The sequence below is a fragment of the Alligator mississippiensis genome, chromosome 2, assembly GCF_030867095.1.
Source record: "Alligator mississippiensis isolate rAllMis1 chromosome 2, rAllMis1, whole genome shotgun sequence".
Lineage (NCBI taxonomy): Eukaryota > Metazoa > Chordata > Crocodylia > Alligatoridae > Alligator > Alligator mississippiensis.
The window spans coordinates 99,477,266-99,496,216 of NC_081825.1; the positions used below are offsets into that span (position 1 = coordinate 99,477,266).

General features: G+C 42.0%; 1 protein-coding gene across 2 annotated transcripts in view; it reads right to left on the reverse strand.

Annotated features, from left to right (window-relative positions):
* Nucleotides 1-18,951, reverse strand: part of ARHGAP10 (Rho GTPase activating protein 10) — a 219,185-nt gene that overhangs the window by 132,569 nt on the left and 67,665 nt on the right. For both annotated transcript variants that reach the window (XM_014593705.3, XM_014593702.3), the window contains exons 4-5: nt 5,017-5,088; nt 3,418-3,519 (exon numbers count right to left, since the gene is read on the reverse strand). In XM_014593705.3, coding sequence (XP_014449191.1) covers nt 3,418-3,519; nt 5,017-5,088 — 174 coding nt within the window. The remainder of the gene's footprint in view (nt 1-3,417; nt 3,520-5,016; nt 5,089-18,951) is intronic.

Below are 18,951 nucleotides of genomic sequence, written 5' to 3' on the forward strand. Positions count from 1 at the left end.
TACAAGCATCACAGGAAGCTCTAGTCTCTGATTCATCTCTCCTGTTAGAACTAGTTCCGATTATTTGTTTTCATTCACTATAGCTGCCTTCATACCTTGATGTAATGCGCGGATAATGTCCAACAGTTTGGGGGGACAACCCAGTGCTTTCAGAACAGTGAAAAGGCCCTCTCTCTTTACTATATTGCAGGCCTTAGTCAGATTGATGAAGACTATAAACATTAGTTTTACATATGCATTGGTATTAGTTTTTCTCTACACTTCTCTTGCAGTTGCTTGACCAAAAATATTATATCAATGGTGGAACTTCCCAAGTAAGAACCACATTAACTTTCAGGATAGATTCTTTCACCTAGAAATTGAAACCTAGGGAGCATGATGTGAGTGACAATTTTTCCAATTATGCTCAACCTCTATAGCTGTCACAGTCACTTCTATCCCCTTTATTTTTGTATAATTGTACAGACTGAGCATTTTTGAAATTTTGTGGTAACGCTTCCTTTTTTCAACAGAGCAGTATAACTTTGTGAAACTTTTGAAGTAATTTGTCATTGGCCCATTTGTAGATTTCAGCAGGAAAACAGCTGTTGCCATATGCCTTGTTCCCAGGACTTCATTTAATGGCTTTCTGCAAGTCTTCTAATGTAGACTCGTTGCCCAAATCCACCATCATTTTGAACTGTGGTAATCCTTCAGGCTCTTTGTGTTTGATTTCAGTCTTACTGGAATCTATAATTCCATAGGCTACTTACAGATGTTAAAAACCAAAAAACCCAGCACTTTACTTTAAACTCAGTGCACTCCGGCAAAGAGCTCAACACATGCCCACAAGATGCTGTGCAGTTGGATGCGGCTTGCCCAAAATCTGTATAAATTGGACACTTAGTGGGGCTTTTCTGGCACTTTTATCTAATAGCTCAGGGGTTGGCAATATTTTTGGGCAGAGAGCCAAAAACTCCAGCAACTTCAACTTGCAAGATGTTGGTGTGCCAGGGGTGGATGGTGGGGGACGCATGAGGGGCCTGATCCTTGTTGTGGTCGTGTAGTCCTGGCCCCTTCCCTGCCATCCACCCAGAGGTACATATGCCAAGTAAAATGCCTTAAAGCACCACAGTCTGGCGTGCCAAGGGTTGCCTACCCCTGTAACAGCTGATTGAATCAGTTTTAGATAAAAGTGCCAAAAAGCCCAGCTGAAATACCCGATCTATAGATGCTGCAGAGCTGAATCAAACTAACGTGCTGCTTCTTCCAGGAAAACCTCATTTTTTTTTTTTTTTTTGGGGGGGGGGGGGGTTGTTTAAAAAGTTGTCTGATGATGAGCAGGATGTTGAATTATGTTTCCTTCTGGTTATGTTTCATATTCCACAGGAGGATGGGTTGATGGAAGGCTATGCTAGGCAAGAAATTTCTCTTGTATTGAGGTAGCTCTGTGCTCAGTGAACATGCAAATTTGCCTCAAAACAAGAGGCAGGAGCAAGGGTGTCAGCTTTATAATTTTACAAGAAGGAAGTTTTCATTTAAAAAATGGCTAATTTTGATATCTTCCATGTTGCAGGGATACAGGTTGTAGCCATATTGGTCAACAGGCAAAAGGAATCAGAACTTGTAGTAGAGGTGATATCTTTTATTAGACCAACTATATATTTGGTAATAACTAGAACAACTAAATGTTTGGTAATAACTAGATATTTGGTTAATACACTGCTCTAACTTTTATCTGAGCCTAATTTGCACAAAATGAACTTTTCCAACCAGGAGATCTTACAACACCTTCAGCTCTCCTGTGAAATACAAATTTTCATTTCCACCTGGGAGAAATTTTATAATCTTTGCATTCTTCTGTGCCTGAAGAAGGGTGCGTGTGTCCAAAAGCTTGCAAATAAAGATTACTTTTTTTTGCAAATATCTACTTGATCTAATAACAGATACTACCCTCTACCACGACTTGTGATTCATAAATGTGATACTGAATTCAGTCTTCCTGAAGTATATCACATCCCCTGTATTTCCTTCACTGAAATTAATCACCCCACCAAAGGAGGAAAGAAATATGGCATGATTTTTTCTTAACAAATTCAACTTGGCTGCTTGGAATCACCACTCCCTTCTCTAGGTGTTTACCAGTTGATTGACTTATCATTTGCTCTGATAACTATCATAGAAGAGATCACAATAGCTATTCTAAGTGGATTTTCTGTACTGAGTTTTTCAAATAAAATTCAATACATCTACTTTCTACTCCTAACACAAGGTTCTGCTATGCACCTCAAGATGGCCATCTCTGGGATGTTGTACATTTCCTTCCAGGTGGTGTCATGTTTCTGTTTCAGATATCTACAGGTCTTCTGACCTTTAGATATGCTTCTACAAATAAAGCTTCTAAAAAGGCTAAAATAACTCCTCTACATTTTTCTCCATAACGTTTCTTCAGCATGTGATCAATTTTTCAGACAATTTCTACCTATGCTTCTCCAAACATTTATCTATAGGCATGTGAAGGTAGTCCCAATCGACTTCAGTGGGACTACTCACCTCTTCAAAACTAAGCACATATATGTTTGCAACATTTATGAATAATACAACGTTCAGAGATAGTGTGTAGAAGAAATCCAAGTATGTTCTGGTTCTTCAACTTACCGAGTAGCTTACTGGGTGTGAAAATGATTTTTTGTGAAGGAGGCTGCTGGGAACATTTTGTTCAGAAAAACCTTATCTTTGGGGAATTTTTAAGCATTACCAAAATATATGAAATATTCATAGACAAAAGCTGTTAAGAATTTTGGGAGTTTTGTTCATGGTTAAAACAACTCTTCTGTCTACAGAGGCTCTAACAAAACTTCCTCAGCTCGTTTTCCCATACATTATTTACTGGTCTTCCAGAAATAAAAACTAAAGGAAGTACAATGGACCCCTGAGGGGACAGAAATAATACCATGGAAAACAAATTGAATTTTAAGTTCTATGCTATAAAGACATTAATCCCCACCTCCTCCTCCTGCCTCCCATACTTTTTGGAGCATCATTTCATAACATGACTCTTCAAAAATTAAAAATAAACGAACAATCCAGGCACACAAGCATTGTTGCGCTTAACATTAAGTATAAACACAGGGCATATTTTAAAGACAATTTTCTTTCTGTAAGTGCATCATCCAAATCTTCTCTATAAAATAAAAAGTACAAATGTGCATGTGGTGAAAGCTTAATAAAAATGCAGGTTTAGTCATAATGCATTCATGGTTTGCTATTCCTTCGACTATCAACAGTACTGATTGTCTTACCATACCTTCTTAGTAGATGGCAATTTATTTTTCAACAACCTCAGTGATCCTGTTGTGCTAATATTAACTTATTTGATTACCTCAAACTAAAAGACCTGTGTCCACAGCAATGCTGAGAAAATTGTAGCAACCATACCTCTTGTAACTGCAGCTCTTTCTTCTTGGCTGACAAACTCAAATGCTTCTCTATCAAACTGTAGTTCTTCTCTGTCTCTTTGTCAAACTTCTTCTTTTCTTCCTGCAAGTAATAAATTCAACATTTATTAAAACATAAAATATGGGGACAGCATTTTATCCACTCAGTACAGGTGAAAGAGATGTGAAAGCAGCCATTAGAGAATAGAGAATGCAAAATACTACATCCCCAAGTGAACAAACTGATATTTCAAATCGATTTTTAATCAACTGAGTGCCTGAATCTAGTCCTGCTGAGCTCTGTTACACTAAATATGATCCCCATGCTAAGCTCATCTAAACATACAAATGAAGGGTAAGTCCCTGTGCCAGAACTTTCACTGAACCCAACCCCAAACATATTATTAAATAAGCTTTGAAAACTGGAAGGAACCACAAACTAAAGTGATGTGAGATAAAAGATGACATTGCATTTGGTGCTTACTAAAACTTGGAGAGACTACTGAAAACAGATGCACTTGCTTGGTTAAATTTAACTTTTAGATTTATCAAAAGAGTCTGTTTCTGAAGAATTAATTCAGTAAGTACTCCTTATCTCACAGGAGATACTAACATTGACATTAGTATGGAGGTTAGACGAACACCTCGCTAGGGCCGTTTGACCCCAGTACTTTTTCCTGCCATGGCAGGGGGTTAGACTTGATGATCTGCTCAGGTCCCTTCCAACCCTACCAACTATGAAACTATTGACTGAGTAGGTAAGATCCTATTCCTCAAGACTCACTTATCCATAAGAATCCTCAGAAATTGGACAACATATTTATTTTTCACTTTTGGAATGAGTATACCTTGTATTTTTGCTATAGCAAACATAGATTAGCATCCCAGACCAGAGGTGTTCAACCTCTGGCTTCCAGGCCAAATGAGGCCTGCAGAGCCATCAAATCTAACCCACAGGTCAGGAAATTTGGCGGCAGGGAACCAGCAGCCATTAATAGAGTCACCCTTCTCCCTGCCAGATTCCCAAACCCCAAGCCCCAGGGGTCTGGTCAGAGCCAGGCTGCAACACCCTTTCCATGGCAGGGCTGGGTTGGAGCTGGGCCACAGCCCCTTTCCCCCCACAGAATTAGGTCATGCCCCCTTTTCTTAGCAGGGCTGCCCCCCCTCCGCAAGCCAAGGCCAGGCCAAGCCCCCTTTTCCCCAGGGGTCTGAGTTACTCCCCCTTTTCTCCCACTGGGCCAGGCCACACCCCCCCCCCCAACACGTAGCAGTCTTTTCATTATGCAATTAAGTGAACACAGGGTAAAGCAATGGGGTCATCTATTAGCAATATCAGATCGTTGTGTGAGGGATTTCTTGTACCCAAGACAAAAAAGAATAAGGGAGGGAGGGCAGGGGGAGGAAGAGGAAAAGACACATTCCTCCCCTCCCAGCACAAACTTTCCATTTGTTTCTGAACCAAGTTCCCAAAGAAAAAACAAAGTGGTACGTAAAATTATATAAACATCAGCATTTCTCCGCACTCTGCCAAATGTGTCATGAGAGCACTTTGATCAGAGAAATCAAAATCAACTGTTTCAAAAGAAAATTAAGGACAAACCTTTACGGCTCCTAGCTGCTCTTTTCTAAACCTTTCCAAAGGTTTGATCAGAGTCTCAGTAACACTGAGTGCCTAAAGAAAAAAACAAGAAGAGTACAGCATTAAATTTCTGTAGGATAGAACACAATTTTATTTTTTTCATTCCACATTAAAAAAAACTAAAGCTCTTGGGAAAATTTTCAAAGGCACTTAAGAGCCTGGATAATTTTTCAAAATGACTACAGCTCCTAACTCATGAGCAACATTGAATTTTCATCCCTGAGCCTTAGCACTGAAGTAAAAACTACAGTATTCCCCAAACAAATGTGGCACTAGGAATTTTATAAATTCTTTGATAAATGCAACCAAGCTGATCCTACTATACATGCATCAGTTTTTCTGGACACAGAAAGAATTTCATCATTCACCTTTGGCAGTCTTAAACAAAAGCATTTTTATTTCATTTTCCATAAATCACAGCCAAATATTTTCAAGCACTCAACAGAATGACACAAGTGAACACCAAGCAACCCACTTCTCATACACAATTAGAAATTCAGCCTGTTAATTAATTAGGCTTTGAAGTTTATTTCTTAAGTACTTACATTAATTATATGAAATAGCCTACATTAAAAGAAAGTATTTAGATTGCATCAGTGAAAAAACAAGAAATGCACTTGCTGTGTAACCTATATTCTACCCCTCCACCCCATGCCTCCACCCTGTACACTAAAGACATAAAAGACAGGGTCCTAGAAAAAATAGTCTGTGATTACTCAATTAAAGAATGTGTCAAAAACAGAGCTGGAGGAAAAGCAGCATTTCCAGTTTGCAAGATTTTTTTTTTTTATTTTAATAAGCCAAAAGACTTGGAACTGGATCACGCCAAAACAAAACTGTTTGGAATTTGACATGCCTGAAGCTCCCCAGAGAGGAAGTTACAAAAAGGTCAGTATCATCTAATAGCTGCAGAAGTTTCCCAGGGTCTCCATTCCCTAATCAGACTGCAAGGTAAGTCTTTCCCCAGGCTATTAACCCTGTAACTTTCAGCCTCTCCAGCAGGATCCAGGGCCATACAGGTGTTCTTTGGAGCCCTGCTCTGAATTTGGTGAAAGGCCATTGAACCTGAGATATTCCAGATGAAACATTTCAGGCTCAGAAATCTTCAGTGAAATTATTTACTCAAAGAAATTCTGACCAGCTCTAATCATGGCAAGCAGGGAAAATTGAGGTTACACAAGACAAGCTCAGAACAATGCTTCCTAACTTTGCAGTGCTTGACTTCGTAGGTTAAATGATTTCATTTGGGGGAAAAGCTGTACTGCTACCCAGAGAGTCCACAGGTGGCGAACAGTGGAATGACCTTCAGGGAAGGTTAATGTAAAATAAGCATGGGTAACTGACAAGTAAGAATCAAAAGACCAAGCAGCAGCACCACCACCAGGATGTGGCCACTGTGTGCGGGTGACTGACGCTCATCTCCCAAAGCAAGTCCCTCTTCTCTCAACTCAGGCATGGTAAGTGGACCTGTGGAGGACAGAGGAAGCACTTCAAGGACACCCTGAAAACATACCTTAACAAGGGTAGCATCAACCTTACAAATTGGGAAATGTTGGCTGGTAACAGGTCTCAACAGTGCTGCACCATACATCAAAGTACAGCCCACTTCGAAGAGAATGGTCACTGCTAATAAGCCTGCCCAGCCCCCACAGAAGGGTCTACAAGTCATCAGCGGCAGAGCAGGCAGAAGATGATGTTAGACTCTCAACAGCTGTGAAGGCAGATGAAGGCTGCAGTGAAACGAGATCCCCGGTTGTCTTGGTCTCCAAGCCATTGGATCAAGGTCCCGTTCTGTCAAGAGTTATGTGGAAGCTGTTGTGCAGCAGCTTCTCCACAATAAAAGAAGTCACACACAGGTGTCTTTCGTGAAAAAATAGAGTCATGGAAGAAAATCATTCTCAACTGCAAGAGATTGCCGGAAAAGAAATAACTTCAAGAAATAAATTCCGAAGATTGCTTGAGCAACAGTATTAGTTGCCTTAACTAGGAAAAGCAGGGACCAGAGGCATGAAAAGGAGAGAACAAGTCAAGTCATTGGTTCCATGTGTTATGTCCAAAAGAACTTACTGAAGGAGCATCCTAGACCTCCCTGAAAGTTGGGGGAAATCTTGCTCTGTGTTGTACCTCCACACTAAGGGATGGACCACCAGTTTTCAGGTGTTTCCAGTACAAAAAGTGATCAGGTGGGTGTGGATGCTTTGAACATTTGTGCCTTTGGTGATTTATGCCAGAATGCCAAACTTTCCTGGCAAAAAGAGACAAGGGCAAATTTTAAATGTATAACTTCAGTCAAACCCAAAAGGAATTTCACAGGACAAGCCAAAAGCACATGTCTAGCCTCAGAGCTGAGCATCTATGGTGAACAACAGAAGCATGAGGGTTCATCTTGAAAAGGCTAGAAGTCTTTACCTAATGGAAAGTTTTATGCAGTTTATCTGTAACTGTTGCTGTGGAAACTTGTGGTAACCAGACTAACATCTCAGTGAGGGAACAAATCTGCCCCTAAACAGAATTCAACTTAGCTGAGAGAGTAGAGGCAAAGTTATGCAGCCTGGAAAGACTTGTCACCCAACTGCCAGTGCTTGCCAGGAAGACAGTACACCTCTTATTAAAGAGAAACCATATGTTTAGGGAAGATTGGGAGGTAGTTAAAGGTAGTTAGAAAGTTTGGGAGGCAGTATAACCTCACTGCTTTTACTCCAGATTCCCAATGATACATTCAAGAATACATTTGTTCTCGTCACAAATGACAATCAGATGAACATGATAATCACAGTCACTACTTCCAAGATAATCATAGTCACTATTTCCCAGGATATAAAATGGCTTGCACGCTTTGTTCCTAGATGCATGACTATGTAGTCATCTGGATTTAAATCTCCAGCTTGCTTGCAGCAAGCTAAGTGATCTGGGCTGCTATGTATCAATGGCCTATCCTCCTGATTATTTAGTGCTACCCAGTTTTGTACATCCAACACAAGTTGTATTGCCAGTGATCCATTAGAATAAATTTAGTCACTGGAAAACCTGTCAAATAAGGTAGGGCCAAATCAATGATCTTTATGGAATCCATTAAAAGACACGCATTCAACAGTAACTCCAATTGACAATTACATTGTAAGATTTGGCATAGAGCCATTTTTAATTAATTTATGTGTGCCCTGTTGATTTTGTATTGTTCAGTGGTTTAAAACAAGCAGGTAACTAAAACAGTTAACTGGCACTGTGACACGGCCAGGAATGCAATTACAAGCAGTTCAGAGCCAGGCAGTTTTCAACTGTAAAAAGTAAGAACATGATGAAATACCATACCGGAGGTCAGTTGGAAAAGGAGAAGAGAGAAAAGAAACTGAAGCTGTTCATCTGAGCATTGTAGAGCTTTATGCAGAGAATTAAACACACAGAAAACAAGAATGCTGAAGTTTACTGCCTAGAAGTACCACAGCTTATGCTGCTTAGTGCTCACCCAATATTCATCTGAAGGTTTTTAATTAAAAATTCTGCTGGTACAACTTGGAAAACTGTTTCTGAAGCACGTGCATGGAAGACAAGATTTTCAGCAAAGGGTTACGATTCCATCCCTCTCCAACACCACCCCGAAATGAAGGCATACGATCAATAAGGTATCATTTGTGAAAACAATCAAGCCTCAATAAAAATGGATCCAAGGAAGAGGAATCTATCTTACCAAAAATAAGACATACAGAAAAGGGACAACAGGGAGAATGGAGAATACTCAGGTATACTCTTGCAAAACAGAACACTACTCACATTTGAGAAATTTTGTTGCAACTGCATTTCTGAGTAAAAATTATACCATAAACATTGTTTGGCTAATGCTTACAGTATCAATAATCAGTAACTCCTTTAGGGAGAAGCTCTGTCTCCCACCTGAAGATTTTACAACTCCATCTTTTAGTTTAATAGATTAAATTTCCTTTAAAAAAAAAAAAAAAAAAAAAGAGGGTGCAGGGGGGGACAGGGACAACAAGTTTCTGTCTGAATATTTTTGCTCCCTCCAACTCCCTTTCTATAAAACAGCTTGTCTGATTTCTTAGACTTTTTCTTGCCAAGTATTAATTTCCATATCCTTCCAAGAGTCCACGTTCACGTTCTCACAGTTGTGGTCTCTGTTCAGCATGCTGACTTTCCCACCATTATGTACTACAAGCAGTGGGATGTCCCTCAGCCACAATACAGATATTTGTGTTAAATTGGAGACCAGTGCTTGCTCAGCTCCAGCACCTGAAAGTCTACTTCTCTTCACAAAAAGTCTCTAGCTGTTTGTTCTCTACTCTGCGACATCTCACAAACTCTGTAGTACTAAATACTTCAGGGATTTCCATCAGAAAGTTACTAGAGCTACAAACTCAAGAGTGTGCTCCTTTTAGAACTAGGTCCTCTACAACGTAGCACATTTAACAAGCAGTTTTGTGCATCCCAAGACCCTGATGCTTAAATGTGTATAAAAAATGTGTATAAAATAAATGTGTATAAAAAAATGTACCGGTAAGCAACAGAAGAGAAAGGAAAGCAGGCTTCCCTTCCAGGTGAATTTGTTCTGAGGGAGCAATAAGTAGCAATCAGCATATCAAAAGTGATAGCATAACTATTTTCCTCTCTTTTGTAAGAGATCACAATCTACCTGTAAGTAAATCAGTCTTCTGTTATTTTAAAAACATCAAGCAACTACCAAAGTGATTTGATAAGAGGAAATGTTTCTAAATTGCCTCAATAGAGAATTTCGTGGTTTCTTCCAAGAGTACTGTCTGCAATGGAAGTAGAATCAGGTTCTTCATGCTTCTTTATATTAAGGGAGTGCTACTGGCTTACAGATGAAATACTGGCAGCACTCATGGGTCTCCACTTCAGTCAGAGTCTTTTTTCCATTCAGTGGAAGCTTATGATCTGGTCCAAAAGACACTCAAAAATGTGTCCTGTGACCTATATGCTACTCTGTGTTCCACACTGAAAGAACACTGTGCATTCAGTTTATTGGCAAAGGCACTACTGACCTCACAGAACTTTAATAGCATGAGCAGAGAGAACAAAAAAAGCTCATGAATTCTTTAAAAAAAAACAAAACATTAAATGAGGAAAGCAATATGAAGATTATGATTTTCAACTGAAGAGTACTACATGTGATTTGGACTGCGAGAAAAATAGCTTGTTATAAACAGGAATAATTGAACTAATTCAGGAAACAATGAAAAATGAATTGGAGAACAAGGGAGATCAAAAACAAACTTAAGTGATAAAAAGTTTCACAAACAGACTCAGTATTTCCAATCTGGAAGGAGAACAGGTTGGGGAAAACACCCCTTCAAAAACAGAAGATCTAGGATATGAATATTAGACAACTTATCACATGGGTGGCCAACCTGCAGCGTACATGCCACATGTGGCATAGGCAGCTGCTGCATGTGGCACTTGAGCCTCAAGCACTCAATAATATATGGGGACAGGGGGGCTCAGAGCCTTCAGTCACAGAGTGAAGCGGGGACAGGATGCCACTAAGAAAGAAGCTTTCAGTGTCAGGAACCAAGTGACACACACCTGGCCCTGCAGCCAACATCTAATTCAGTGCTTTGGATCCTTCTTGCCAAAAACACTGCAGTGGCTCCAGGGCCAGGGATAGGTTAACCTGCCTGTTGGTGGTGACACCTCCTCTCACAACAGTGTCCTGCCTCTGCTCCACACTGTGCAGCTAAAGATTCAAGCCCCCTCCCCACCTGCCAGACTATCCTCCAACACCCCAGGGTGCAAACTCTGTGTGCTTCTGAGAGCACACACTTTGCCAGTGTATTTCACAGGTATGCGTTGACATGAAAGGGATGGTGATGCTCATCATGAGTCTTCAGTTCCCTTACAGAGACACAGATGGAGACATGAAGCACTGGAACTCACAGTCTAGGGGGCAGGGAGACAAGATGGACTAAACCAGAAGTGGGTAAAATACAGCCCGTGAGCCAGATCCAACCCTCCAAGCACTTTCATCTGGCCCGTGGCACCCACCGAATAACTGTGCCCCGCCCAGCCCTTCCACTCAAGAGGATGGAAGCAATCCTCCTCTTGCCAACAAAACCTAGGCTCTCAAAGTCTGATGCTCAGGTGCTTTTCTGTGGCATAAAGTGCCAGAACAGGGACAAACATCTCACCCACAAAGAGACATTCAAGAGAGGGAAAAATACTCCCATTTTCACAGTTTGGTTCCCTAATTTTTTTTTTTTTTATTTTAGTCCAATTCAAAAGCATAATGATGTACTAATATGGTTGTATCAGGAGCTCTTTAACAACCTGAAAATCAAAACAGTATTAAAGAAGTAAGACAAAACAATGATTATATATAGGGCTAAAAGTCTAATGAACAAAGAAGTTTCAGTTACCAGCAAATATAACTAATGGACCTCTACTTTTCTTTGTTTTCCTTTTACTTCTACTGCATTCATAGACCATTTTCTTGTTGCCGTCTTAAAATGGGGAAGGAGAAAATAATAGATGACAAATGGAAGGTTCAAGTGTCCATTACTTCCTTACTTCGGTTTTCACAAAAAAGGTAAATTTCCATCCATCAATTTTAATGAAGGGATAGGAATATGAGCCAGAACAGGAAAAGAACACGCTAAAGAATATTTAGATAAGCTTGATGTATACAAGTTGGCAGGGCCTCATGAAAATGCCATCTTAGAGCAAAGCAACCTCTAAACCATTAGCAATTATCTTTGAGAACTTGCAAACATAGAGGAGGTTCCAGAGGGTTGAAGAACAGCAAACACAAATGTTTATCTTAAAAGTGGGGGGAAAGGAGGACCTAGGGAATTATATAAAAGTCAGCCTAATTTCAAAGCCAGAAAGATGCTGGAAAAAAACATGTTATATAATTTATCTGTGCCAAGAACAAGATAAGTTGATAAACAGTTTATATGAATTCATTCAGAACAAGTCATGTTGAACTAATCCAATTTCTTTCCTAACAGGACAAGAGAAAGTAAATATATATGATAGGATGACTTCAGTGAGGCTGTTGGACATATAAAAAACTTAAACACAAATTATGGAAATATGGTCTATGTAAACAAACTAGCTGGTTTTGGTTCATTATGCACAAGTTCATATTGCTACACTTAAGGAGAAAAAAAACACCAAATGCACAAACACAAAACAGGAAAAAATTGGCTAGGTCAAGGATTTGCAAATAGTGGAATAGGAGAGCCTGGCAGTGTTCCAGGAGTGAGGGATTTCACCTGTGCCATAGCTGAGCACCAGGGAGCTTTGCCCAAGTGAAGGCTGGATGGCAGGGAGAATCAGCTCTGTGGCAGTGGGTTTCTAGCATCCACTTGCCTTGGACCCAACCTGGGTCACTTCAGCCTACAAGCAGAAAACACTGTACATAAAGGCAAATATCATCCTGGGATGAATTAACTGAAGTGTCACAGAAGCCATTATTCTATTTTACTTAATAAAGGTGAAGCATGTTACTTAATGAAGGCAACAACTTTGATTTCAAGACAGATAACAAGTTGAGTTTGTTTGTCCTAAAAAAGATAAAACCAGGTAGGGAAACAGACAGTTTTCCAATATGTGTAAAACTATATATACAGGGTGGTGAACAAATGTTCTCCATCCCCAGTGAGAGTAAAATAAAAAGGAAAAAAGTCATTGTTACCTGCAACAAATTAGAATTCTTTTTTCTTCCTCTAATAGCCAAACTAAATACAGGCAGTCCTCGGACTTAGGACACAATTGGTTACTGGAAACTGCGTCTTAAGTCAAAACATTGAAACTCGGAATGTATTTTTCCATAGGAAACAACGTTATAAACAGGGAATTGGTTCCTGAACCAAGGGCCAATATCCTGTTTTCACCAAAAATAAGCCAGCATTTTGTACCCAATCAATTATAGATGAGTAACATAGCCACATTAATGTATTTATATTGTAAATAGCGATCATATTGATTTGGAAGTACTTCTTTGAGGCGACTTTGCTGGACTTTTTGAAGGTCTCTTGGTTGGACTTTTTGAAGGGTTCTTGGCTGGAGTCTTCTCAGGAGTCTTGGCTGCAGGTTTTTCTGAAGTCTTGTCTACTTTCTTAAAGAAAGCGTCCAAGCAAGTTTGGACAGATGTTCTCCAGGGAGATGAGAGACGCAGCGAACTTGTTCGCTGGTGTGGCATCACATCGGATCAAGTGTTGTAAAGTCGAAACTGATGTGAGAAAGTTGAAATGGGGTGTCAATTTATAAATGTCGTAAGTGTGAAATGTTGGAACTCAAAACGTTGTTAAGTTGAGGACTGCCTGTACAAGGATAAGGAGATAAATGCTAGAATGCAATACCTAAGGGGAAACTGTGGGATCCTCCTCACTAAAGGCTTTTTAAGAACAGGTTAGACAGACAAAGGTGATTAAGGTGTCTTTAAGATTAAGATCCTGCCTCAGAGTAGCTCGATCTTTTGGATGTCCCTTTCAACACTTCATTCCTAAGATATTTTTGTAACATTAAAATTAGCTGGCCATGACTCTTAGGATTCCACTCATCCTTAATATACTGGAACCTTTTATAGAATGTCCTCTGGGGAAAAAGTCATATCTGAAACTATGGAAAAATGAAATTTGTTCCATCTGGGCCACTATATGACAACTCAACTGAATTCTTGGCTTAGTGCCTGGTTCTCTTTTCACAGGCCTACTAAATCCCTTGATGTTTAGAAACATATGATTACAGCAGCTAGTAGAAGTCACTAAACTGAGCACTTAAATTACTTGAACTATTAAACACTCAACATATACCAAACAAATGTGATAGCAGCCAATGAAGCAAATTTGTGGCAGACAGTAATGGAAAATTTTAAAAACCCAAGATTCACTTTGACATGTTGCAACTGTTTCACAAAACCCTGAGAAATTTTCTTTAAAAATATCTTGTTGTTTCAGATGTATACAAAGTCTGACATTCTTATTTATTTACTGTATGACTATTAACTTATTGTGCATTTACTGAATACATAAATTTTTAAAGAACCGGCAACATATTAAGTGCTATTAGTCTCATTAAGTTAGCAAAAGAATCCTTATCTGAAGTTCTTATCAGCTGAAGCCAACCCTGCAATCAAGGTCATTCAGTAACAAACCTCCAGGACAGCAAGTAAGCAAATGTCTGATAAGATATTGGTATAGGAAAAATTATTTTATGCAAGGTTTTTAAAAGAAACTTCTGCTATAAATACTGCACCCCTATCCAAAGCCTTTATAGTGCTGGCCTGGTGCCAACCACGGTGCAAAAATCTTAGTACATCCTAAGATTCTCCTGGCTCAATGGAAGATCCATGGAACTTTTGGCATAGCTGCAGCATACATTGTGAAGCCACACTGATGTACAGATGATGAAAAAACACACCTCAGAAAAGCTATTTTTCCTCCAGTAGGAATTAAATATTTGTTCCATGAAGAGTTTCTAACATACCTTTTAATCACCTTTGTCAGTAGCCTAACATTTACCACACGAAGACTTTTCCATTCCTGTTAGTATTTTCTTAAAGCAATAAGTCTATAATAAGTGCATAGTATTATAACATTTCCTTAGATGCTTATCAGCAAGCAAAAAGTAACACCATTACCATGACATGATATTACTGTCATAGGATTTTACAGGCTACAGTTGATTCTAAGAAGACGTAACATGATAAATGCAGCTCTCACCATGACAGAGGTGCTGAAAAGGGCAATGAAATGTGCCACAAAATTCTATTATTTTCAATGCTAAATTGTATAATACAAAGGGGATATTCAATGGGCTTCTGCAGGTCTTCCCAGTTCAGCTCCAACACGCCTCCTGGAAATGAAACGTTTGTGAAGGAACATCTTGAGAAGCTGGATACCTTCAAGTCAGCCAGCCCTGACAATCTTCACCCCAGGGTACTCAAGGAGCTGGCGAGCATCATAGCCCAGCCTCTAGCACGGATCTTTGAAAACTCATGGCGCTCTGGTATAGTGCCCGAAAACTGGAAGAAGGCCAATGTGGTGCCTATCTTCAAGAAAGGGAGGAAAGTGGATCCGGCTAACTATAGGCCCATTAGCCTGACTTCTATCCCGGGGAAGATCTTAGAAAAGTTTATTAAAGAGGCCATCCTTAATGGACTGGCCAACGCCAACATCTTAAGGGATAGCCAGCACGGGTTTGTTGCAGGTAGGTCTTCCTTGACCAATCTCATTTCCTTCTACGACCAGGTGACCTATCACCTGGACAAGGGAGAAGAGATTGATGTCATATATCTTGACTTCAAAAAAGCCTTCGATCTGGTTTCCCATGATCACCTCTTGGAGAAACTGGCCAATTGTCGCCTTGGGTCCTCCACGATCCACTGGCTGGAAAATTGGCTCTGTGGTCGGACCCAGAGTGTAGTAATTGATGGAAGTCAGTCATCATGGTGTCCTGTGACCAGTGGTGTCCCCCAAGGCTCTGTCCTTGGACCCATACTGTTCAACATCTTCATTAATGATGTGGACACTGGAGTCAGAAGCAGACTGGCCAAGTTCACTTATGACACCAAATTTTGGGGCAAAGCATCCACACCAGAAGACAGGCAAGTGATCCAGGCTGACCTGGACAGGCTCAGCAAGTGGGCGGACGAGAATATGATGGTGTTCAATGCCAATAAATGCAAGGTTCTCCACCTTGGGAAGAAAAACCCGCAGCATCCTTATAGGCTCGGCAGTGCTATGTTGGCTAGCACTACGGAAGAAAGAGACTTGGGGGTAACCTTAGTGAGGCTGCAGCTGGAGTACTGCGTCCAGTTTTGGGCTCCACAATTCAAAAAGGATGTGGAGAAGCTTGAGAGAGTCCAGAGAAGAGCCACGCGCACGATCAGAGGTCAGGGAAGCAGACCCTATGATGAAAGGCTGAGAGCCCTGGGGCTCTTTAGCCTGGAAATGCGCAGGCTCAGGGGTGATCTGATGGCCATCTATAAGTTTATCAGGGGTGACCACCAGTATCTGGGGGAACGTTTGTTCACCAGAGAACCCCAAAGGATGACGACTAGGTCGAATGGTCATAAACTACTACAAGACCATTTCAGGCTGGACATAAAGAAGAATTTCTTTACTGTCCGAGCCCCCAAGGTCTGGAACAGCCTGCCACTGGAGGTGGTTCAAGCGCCTACATTGAACACCTTCAAGAGCAAACTGGATGCTTATCTTGCTGGGATCCTATGACCCCAGCTGACTTCCTGCCCTTTGGGCAGGGGGCTGGACTCGATGATCTTCCGAGGTCCTTTCCAGCCCTAATGTCTATGAAATCTATGAAATCAGGGTGTTCAGGGCAGTTTCTCCCTGTAGCACCCCTAACAGGTTCTAGGGGTGCCCTGGGGTGCCACAGAATCCTGGTTGAGAACCACAAACATAAAGGCACCTAAATCTTGTGTTTGTCTGGTGCTTAAAGTCTTGGGCCAAAGTGATAGAGAACTATATTTTAGAGCTCTACATATCTGAGGTTCAGTACCTGCTTAGAACCAAAGCCCAAGGATCTATACATTTTCCATTTTTTGTTTTTTAATGTAATAGGCAAACAAAATTCCATTAATTTTGTTTCAGGTATCCAGGTTGTAGCCATACTGGTCTAGAGGAGAAAGCAGGCAGTTCTTAGCTGGTCTAGAGGAGAAAACTCCACTGGGCAGGCAGCTCTTAGCTGGTAAGAAGTCTCTCAGCACAAGAGAGCTATTGCCTCCTCTGTGAAATCCTATGAAATATGAACTTTAATTTCTACCCAGGAGAACTTTTACAATATTTCTCCAATGCCTAATGAAGGGTGTTTGTGCCCAAAAGCTTGCAATTAAAATTTTTTTTTTGCAAAAATCTTGTTGGTCTAATAAAAGATATTACTTCTACTGTGAAACCTGATTAATTTTGTTTTCCACTTTGACTTAGCAGCAAGGTTAAGTACAAGTGTTCAAGAAGCTTGCAGCGGAAGTGCTCTAACCTTTAAGCTTTACTTTAAGTGTCCACAGTTAGGCCAGGAGGAAGCAGAACACGTGTTAGCCTTTGGGGTGCGGCTCAGACCCTGCCTGCACAGACTAAGCACAGCAGGCAGGAGAGAACTCTCACATGCCTCCCTGCATGCCCCCAAGCTTCCCAGGCTGCTGAAGACTCCCGAGTGGAGCCAAATGGCTGAGACACCCTTGATTGGCTGATGGGGACATCATGGCTGCTACCTGGACCTGATGTAGCAGCAGTTCATCATGGCCACAAGCAATCAGCTGGCCGTCCCACGCGTGTCCACCCAGAACCTGCCAAATATGCACGTGTATCCCGGTCACCTCGGTTCTGTGGAAAGGGGGGGAGGAATTGTGCGTGCATGCATGTATAAGCACTCTGCACACATGCATACACACATGCATCCAGAGCATGCCTGGGCCACTGACTTTCACGCAGCTGATCAGGATTATGTCCGAGTCTTGTGCAACTCCCCATTCTCTAATCTGATGGAGGGTGGGCGCTAGACTCCCAGGGTCCCTGATTTTGTCACTAATAACATCACTCCCTCCAATCCTCATTGGGGCCTGGTCTATCCCTTCCTGCTCTGGCTCATGACGCCTTGTGGGTGGCACCTGGACCACCGGAAGGAAAACTTTAACTACGGACTGGGCATGGCACTGTGAGCACACATGGCACAGATTGGGAAGAAGGTGAACCCCCCCCCCCCCCCCCAACAGATGTGCGTGACCCTGCCCACACACTGCAGCAAGCTGTCCTGAGCCACAAAGCCCTGGCCGACTGTCTCCTCACCCACATGGACAGGGAGCCCTCTCTGGATGAGTAGCGCTGGAGGGCTATGAGTGCCCATGCCATGGCACCAAGCTGCGGGTCTCCTGACATGGGCTCTTCTGGCCCTGTGTCATGGGCACTGGTGCCCACAACCCAGGCTGCTCAGGCACTGGGCACTGTCCCCTGTCCCCCTTCTCCTCTCCCTCCCCAACCCTCCCCCTACCATGGCACACACCTGTATGTGGGGGAATACACCACAAGGAAGAGACATTTAAGATGTTGTTGTTGCCAAACTTTTCCTGTCTTTAATAAAGAAAATCTGCTGTACATTGCTCAAGTCTCAGCTTGGTCCCTCCTCTCAATTCACACAAAATAGAAAACATTTGGTGGTGGTGGTGGCAGGGTGGGGATGGGGGGTTGAGAATGGGAATGACAGAACCTGGAAAGGGGCTTCGGGTCAGGAGGAACACCTCAAGGCTTGAACTCAAACAAACATAAAATCTTGAAGACACACAGGGTAGGGAGCTTTTAACTTGGCACCCTACTTTCGGGGCTGAGGGGGAAAGGGACGACTGATGCCTAGGCTGGGCTCCAGGCTTCAGCAGAAGAGGGCAGGGGTGGGGGGAAAAACAGGCAATTCACCTTCCCCAATGCCCTAGCATTCATGCCCCTTCCCTCAGCCCCGACCTCTTTGAACCCTTTTCGGACATAATGGCCTGAGAGAGGGCTCTGACAGCAGGGGGGTGGCCTGTGGTGGCCTCAGCTCCCCCTTTCTTTCCCCCTGCACTTCCCGCCACAAGGCCTGAATCCTCATCACGGTCATATGGAGCTGGGGTGAACCTTACCATCAGAGGTTGCATGGCATCCTTGCGCATAGCATGGCTCATCAGGAGAAATGCCAGAACTGGGAGCGGGTCCTGTGGGTCATGTCAGCGCAGCAGCCACTTTTCTGATACTAGGGGTGCTGGTACATGCTCTGCACCTCTAGGAGGGCACAGAGATGTGCAATAGGACTTGGTCTGGAACAGCTGTGACCCCAGTGTGGGGAACAATGTTGCAGGACCTCCCTCCACTGCCTCCTCCTCCACTGGGGTCCATGCAGGAGACTCCTCCAGAACACCCCTGATCCTGTGGGTGTGGG